At 35.6% G+C, this 7,324-nt stretch overlaps 1 protein-coding gene across 2 annotated transcripts; it reads right to left on the bottom strand.

Moving 5' to 3' along the window:
- Window positions 1-527: 527 nt before the first annotated feature.
- LOC100785882 (probable E3 ubiquitin-protein ligase WAVH2) lies at window positions 528-4,918 on the bottom strand. 2 transcript variants are annotated; one of them, XM_006597568.4, is made up of 3 exons: window positions 4,409-4,918; window positions 3,969-4,082; window positions 528-2,145 (listed from the first exon to the last, which is right to left on the bottom strand). In XM_006597568.4, the coding sequence occupies exons 1-3, from the start codon at window positions 4,586-4,588 to the stop codon at window positions 751-753; spliced, it is 1,689 nt and encodes a 562-aa protein (XP_006597631.1). In that variant the 5' UTR covers window positions 4,589-4,918; the 3' UTR covers window positions 528-750. The 2 variants fall into 2 exon arrangements, with proteins under 2 accessions (XP_006597631.1, XP_003546214.1); XM_003546166.5 differs by having other exon boundaries at window positions 4,436-4,917.
- Between the last annotated feature and the right edge of the window lie 2,406 nt (window positions 4,919-7,324).

The raw sequence follows: 7,324 nt of genomic DNA, 5'->3' as shown, positions 1-7,324 counted from the left end.
TTTCATCTAGTTTTTCCTAACAAACACATCCATTGGTGAACAAGTGTCTAAAGAACCTTGTGATTCTTCCTGCGAAACACTTTTTTAAAAACAAAACCTCGTTCATGCCATGACTGGGCTGAGGTGTAATACTTACGTTTTTCTTTACTTTTATTCATTCTCACTCTGCAACTCCCCCCCTCTCAAGTTTTCCGTTGACAATTTTTAGTGCAATTATTTTAACCTTAACAATGGATTGAGCTTGAACTATCTTGTTTACCACTAAACTCCAATAGGCTGAAAGAAGCAACTTGAGCACCACCACTTCTTCTCTTTGGTGGATTCCCTCCACAAAAAGATTGCACAAACTTCCTACTGAATTGGAAGTTTCTACTGTATTTAAGAAATAAACAAATACACTTGAATATTTGCAAAATCTTGAGGGTTTGTAAATATGCTAAAAAAAAAACTATATTAAATAAACAAGTGAGACTTAAGCTTTGCTATTAAGAAATTTAATTGCAATATTATCAGATTGAGAATATGTCTGATGGGGACCCTGGCCAAAGTTTTTTGAAAGAAAAATCATTTACAGTGCCTTTTTCTTTTTCCTTCTTTTCTTGGTTGTGTGAAGAAATAATCTTGTGTATTGTCTATTTTTTCAAATTCTATACGATTGCAGGTCTAGCTAAAAATTGAAGACAGCAGGGATGGCCTTGACCAAAATAGCCTCAGAAATGCATTGGTCTATGTAAAATAATGGTTGCAATTTCAAAGTCTATAACCATGCAAATGCTTGGCCCATCTTCTGGCCATGTAAGGATCATGAAAGTCCCAGCTTTCAACACTGCTACTCCTACCACCACCTGTGTTCATATCCCTCACTGTTTCCTCACCATTTTCTAAAACATCATCTTTATGTTCTCCAACACCTACAACAGTTTCCCCTGTCCTCCTAACACATTCATCAATTTCCCCTTCAATGTAGCTATATTCCACATACACATGAGTGAAATCACCCAGGTCCAACAGAATCCTTCTTTCTTTTCCACCTCTTATCTCTCCTATTCTTATGACTCTGCCACTGCCAACTTCCTCCCCAGCCCCACATATTCTCAGCTGGATTTCGCGCACAATGCCTCCCAGCATCTTTGCCAAGAACTCCTCAAACTCTTGTATAACAAATCCACTAGAAGTGCCAAAGCCAAACCCCACATGAAATCTATGAATTGGTGTAGATGGCAGTTCCATGCTTACTGCATGGTATGGTCTTGTAGGATTATCTGATAAGTGCAGGATACATGACTCCGGGTTCTTGTGCACGCGGTCTTCAAGTATCTTGATACCTTTCTTCAACCCTTCAACTGGATCCGATTGCCCCATGTAGAACAAACGGTCGATGACTTGAAGGGCGGTGCGCTTTCCATAGGATGTCATGCGTCTTAAGGGAAAGACACGAGCTGCGGCTGAGGAGTATGTGACAATGGCCAAGCGGTCTATGTGTCTGAGGGAGAAAACCACAAGAGCCATTGCTTGTTTGAGAAGCCTTAAGTGTGGTCCATTGGGACTGGCAACCAAGACCAAGTCAGTGGCACGTTCATGGGTCAGTTTCACAGAGAGATAAGCTCTATTGGAAGAGGGACACATGATATAAGGTGTTTGCATGGGCGGAGATTGTAACAGTGATGAGGAACTGCAAGATAGAGGATGAAGGGATAGATGGCAAGGACATGAGGCATGTTTAGTCACTTGCAAAGCTGGATGGTAACCGGTTGGTGCATTTGGTGGAATAGGCACAAGAGAGAAACCCAGCTTTGGACTCTCATGTGTTTCATCAGGCTCAACAGGATCATCGTCATCATAACGCGCAGAGCGCAAGAGAGAACGGCGATGAACACGGAAGGTAGCAATAGAATCATCGAGGATTCGAAGAATGGGGTCACTTTGGTTACTAGAAGTGAAAGGACCAAGGTTGTTGTTTAGGTTGCGTGGGAGCTGGGTCCAATGGGCACGGCAAATGGGGCAAGTGACACTACCATGGCGGACATTGGAAGAGATGCAGGCAAAATGGAATGCGTGAGAGCACTGAGCAGTGAATATAGCTTGGCCTGGACTGCTGCCCTTGCTTTGGTAACTCAGAGGATCTAAACATATTGCACACAAATTCTGCAAACAAGTAAAACATAGCATGTGAGTTAAACAAACAGGCTACAAAGGAAGAAGTATACATTCATGAATAGTATGAAAAAATACAAGTATACATTCATAATCATGACAAAGAAAAACAAGTGTTAACAAAGTGACCGGACTTAAAAGAGATTTGATTCTGGAATAAATGAATCAATAAAATGAATGTTATACTGCCACAAAACAAACCATGCTTAGTTTTTGCTTGTTTGTTAGTTAGAAGCTTCTGTAGTGAGAAGACCGGTAGACTCTGTAGTGAGGAGAGTAGACCAGATGGAGAGAAGACAAACAATTCGAGGCAGAGGAAGACCCAAAAAGACTATAAGAGAGGTTATCAAAAAGGATCTCGAAATTAATGGTTTGGATAGAAGTATGGTACTTGATAGAACATTATGGCGGAAGTTGATCCATGTAGCCGACCCCACCTAGTGGGATAAGGCGTTGTTGTTGTTGTTGTTGTTGTTGTTAGTTAGAAGCTTCTAGTCGTATAGATGTATGTACTTACATGGCAGTGAACATTACCAAGAGAAGAAAAGAATAACTCCCATAATTTCAAAGTGATCTCAAACACTCTATTTCATTTTCAAAAGGAATTAATTAAAATGTACTAACAATGTAAAATGTAGATTGCATTTATGAAAACATTATTGACTTTTATATTAATTATTTTAAAATTCTAGGATGATTTCTAATTAGTTGAGAATATATAAAAAATATTTACACTGATAATGCATCAAAATTAAACTCTTTTCAAAATAGCAATATATTGGAACAAAAAACCAAGAGTATTGACCAACTAATAGTTTATTTGAAGAGGCACTTCTCAATGAAAAGAAAGTGGCATACAGACAAAGTTGAGATAAAACCAGATGAAGATGGAAAGAAAATACATAATATTTGTCGAATCTTATCACTCAGGTGGTTAATTTTTATGCCAACATTCATACAAAAAATGTATGATTTAATCATGCTTATCTCACTTTTTACCAACTGACTAAAGTAGAGACAGATACAGTGAAACTTTAGGTCAGAAAATAAAAAAAATGAGATTCCACACTCAATGGATTGTGTGCATCACAAAAGTTAACTCCCTTCATTAGGAAGCTATTGGATAAAGGACATGTGTATAGCCATATATAACTTGTCCAGAGAGGTTTTCACGACAATAGAAGGAAAAGTATGATCATGCATGTTGTGGCAGGTGAAACTTCCCAACGTGGGGTCTGCATTAAATGAATTGATTCTTGGCTTCACTAATGTGCCATGTGCAGGGGCATTCACATGCCAGTATCCTCTATACACCACCTTTGCTATTCTATATATATTTCAGTACCAAAATAAATGCTCTAACACCATCCGGCCAAATCACAGGACAAGGAAAATAATAAAGCAAAAGGGTAGGTAGTTAAAAAGGAAAATTGAGCATCAATTAAAAAAAAGAAGAAAAAAAAAAGAAAAACATCCCATAAGATCAAACTTTGAGGCCCCTTGGATTCCAAAGTATTTGAAAGTAATAATAGAATGCAAAGATAGAAAAACCGAGAAAGAATTAAGTACCAAAATGTGAAAAATAGCTCAGATATACTTTTAGTAGGGAATGTAATGTGAAGTAGCTAGAAAGTGAATAGTTTACTTTAGTCTTAAACCTCTGGATTTATTAAAAATAAAAATATTAATATTAATACATCACCAAGTTACCTACCTCTGTAGAATCACAAATGTAATAATTATTAATTAATTAATTTACCAACCAAGAAAAATAAAAAGTCTTGTGGTGGTTTAAGGAGCTAAAAGTGGATTACCTTACTTTGAAGCTCATTGTTGATATTGGTAGTGATACAAGAATATGTTTCTTCCATTACCTCCTCTGAAGAATTTTTTGTTGTTGATGGGGACACAAATGAGGAATTTGAGGCCTGCAAACACAAGCAAAACAGCAATGACATCAATAACCACAACAAATCCATAGCTAATCCAAGTCACTACCTAACCCCCATCATCAAAAGTATGATTTGAGAAGAACATATGGGAAATCACAAAACGAAATAGGAAGGAGCATTCTCAAATCCAAAATTTCACACCCATGAATGAAAAGGGTCCTTCTATTGGACACCAATTTTGAGAGATGGGAAAGAAAACCAATTTGGCAAAATTGCAGGCCATTCTAATTAAAATGCAGATAAAGTTTGCATCTTCCTCCAAAATGCTAAACACCCAAATAAGAAAGAAATGCAGTGTTCACCAAAAAAAGGGGAAAGTGGAAGTGTACAGTGGCAGATAGACTACAAGAGGTGTCAATGGAGACTGGATCCAGCAAAGCCTTTCTCCTTGAGAATGAGCCACATGCATATGCTGCTGCGACAGCCACCTTCCTTGCTGCTTCTCTCAGCTTTGAAGTCCCTCTTCTTCTTCCTTCTCCCATTCTCCCTTTTCTTTTCTCTGAGCTATCTCAGTTGTTTTGTGTCAAAGACTCAAACTTTGTAGTGTTAGTGTGTTTGTTATGTTAACCTCTGAGCTTCAAAGCTTTTGTATTTTGTGTCTGCGATGAGGCCACAAGTGAGGTAGAGAGGCAGATGACAGAGAGAGAGAGAGAGAGAGAAAAGAGAGGAGACAAAGAGCTCTGCAAAATTCAGCAATGATCAGCTTCTGTTGCCGTCGTTGCTGTTACTTTTCTAAGTCACTATTATTGTTGTTGTGTTCTTTCTTTCTTCATCAGCAGCACTCACACGCTTATATAAACGTAAGTACATTACACACAATCGCTTCCAAGCACTTTCACCCATATACATTATCATTATTATTATATTTGGCCCTATGTCAGTCACATTTACCAATAAAAAAATGAACCTCTTCATTCAAATGAACAAGCCTGTACAATTTCCATTTTATACTCTAATTTATAAAGGTAGGTGGGATTTTTAAATTTTTGCTTTGTAGTTTTATTTGAGGGATAATGGTCATTTTGATGTGTATTTTTATTTATTTATTATGTTATAAGTTGAAGTATTTTTAATTTTTATAAAAAATCTGATTAAATAACAAAATATTTTTTTAATTATTTTTTATTTATAATATTCAAATCTTAAATCTTATTTAAACGTGACATAATATTAGTCTATTCTTTCTGTTGACATGTATATTTCGTAAGGATTGATATTCTTTTGGTAACGTTTTTGTCATGTATATGTACAAGTGTGAGTAGTTTTAAATAATTTAAAAAGAATAAAATTTTTATTTGATGCTTAGTGCATGTTTATAAAATATTTGATAACATACTTATAATATTCTCTTCATGTCTAACGCAAAAACAACTTTTGAGAACATCTACGTTTCTTTAAAATTGACAGGAAATAAAAAAAAAATATGCGAATCACAAATGTATGTCCAAACACACTATTACTTTAAGAAAGTGTGGGAATTACACATATATGATTTAATGGAAATAACATTATACTTGTTAAAGATAGTAATTTGATTGCTTTCTGAGGAAAATTCAACTTGGGTTTGGCAGTTTCTATTTCAAGTCATAGATTTAGATCCTATCGCCTCTTATGGGTAACCTTTATTCATGGGAAACAGACCAAGGCAAATCTTAATTATTTAGTCTACAATTCATAACATCAAGCACCAACGTTAGTAGCATTTAAAACGACATTTAGTAATCAGAAAAAAGAAAAAAAAGGGTTGTTGAAATTGATGGAGTAGCATGAATGAGGAGGAAGGAGAAGGACCAATTTGGCCCTTTACAAAAACAATGATATTATTATGGGGCCATCCCACTCAACCTAATTGACGAATTCTAGTTGTTTACAGCAATAGTGAGATCCCTCCACTTGGACCATGCTCATTTTCATCCATTTTTTTCCACTTTATTTCTAATGTTTATTGAAAAAAATAAAATACTATATAATTTTGAAAATTTTATGTTTGCATCCAGTGTGATATACTTGCACTCTCTTTTATCAATAACATTTTTATGGCCCTAAATCTAGAGTGAGCGTTTGTGAAACGTAATGACAATTTATCAGATGAGTTCAATGATGACAGGTTTCCATTAGATTTAAAGCATTCCACCCCACATTCCGCACAGGGAATTGGGTCCACTAGTTAGCACAGGAGCACATATTTTTTTCTTCTTCTTTTTCCCTTTTAAACATGGCAACACCAAGGCGTATCTTTAATTTTGCTACCATTTTTCAGCATGCGTTGGTTACAACTTATAATCACTATGACGCACCAACTTGTTCAGGAAGAAAAACCAGACTGAAACTTGTGAAATTGCCTTCACAAGAGTCAAAACATAGATCTTGGTTGGCTGGCAGGATTGAAAAGCAAAGCATTGGAGAGAGGAAAAAACGGAAAAAAAAAATGAGAGAAAAGGAGAAGGGTCAAAAGGGTTCCAAGAGGAGGGGAAAATGACCGTTTTATTTGAATTTAAAAGGTTCAGCCATTGGTCCATAATAGCTTCCATTCGTTGCCCTTTCCCCCCCTCTTTTCCTTTTAGGATGTTAATCAATAAATAAATATGCATATTATTTGCAATGCAAAGGTAGCCAAAGCAAGAGAGACTAATGGGCTGGCGCCAAAATGCTTTTCTTGCATCGGTTGTATTCCACTTGTTTTCTTCATAAACGAATGTGTTGTACGTTAGGCTACATCATTTATCTCTTTTTCCTTTTCTATATTCTTGTTCTTTTATAAGTGATATATATATATATATATATATATATATAGTTTAGCTTTTTAGGTTAGATGTCTAATGGCTTCTTATTAGTGGAAAGATTTGGATTAAAATTCCCATTAAGAGACTCTCACAGTATTTTTTGTGTGTCACATTGGGTATTTAATTAGATAATGAGTAATTTTGGATGTGGACCTAAAGTTAATTACATTTTCAAACCAGGGTTTTAGCTCATCTGTTATGACTTACGAGCCATTCATTGTGCATGAGATTTTAAATAATCATAATTTGATTAGATGTGGAGAGATAAGTGACAATGTTCATTTGTTTGAATAAGGATAGGTTTGAATTTTTTTCATATTCTTAATTGCAATGTAAAAAAGACAAAGTAAAAAAATTGATTTGATCATATAAAGCATGCATATTGTGAATGAAAAAGAGAAGGGGACTCAAAAGGGGATTATTCTGTAGTAGTAG

Source organism: Glycine max, chromosome 15 (genome assembly GCF_000004515.6).
Source record: "Glycine max cultivar Williams 82 chromosome 15, Glycine_max_v4.0, whole genome shotgun sequence".
In the NCBI taxonomy this organism is placed as follows: Eukaryota; Viridiplantae; Streptophyta; class Magnoliopsida; order Fabales; family Fabaceae; genus Glycine; species Glycine max.
Note: the sequence above shows the minus strand (reverse complement) of the source record. Positions and strands in the feature narration are given on the sequence as shown.

Excerpts from the sequence above, each read along its gene's own strand:
- LOC100785882 (XM_006597568.4), bottom strand. The coding sequence starts at position 4,588 with ATGGGAGAAGGAAGAAGAAGAGGGACTTCAAAGCTGAGAGAAGCAGCA. Across the intron at positions 4,083-4,408 it reads TCCACTTTCCCCTTTTTTTG|GCCTCAAATTCCTCATTTGT; the intron begins GTGAACACTGCA and ends TTGTGTTTGCAG. Across the intron at positions 2,146-3,968 it reads ACAATGAGCTTCAAAGTAAG|AATTTGTGTGCAATATGTTT; the intron begins GTAATCCACTTT and ends ACTTGTTTGCAG.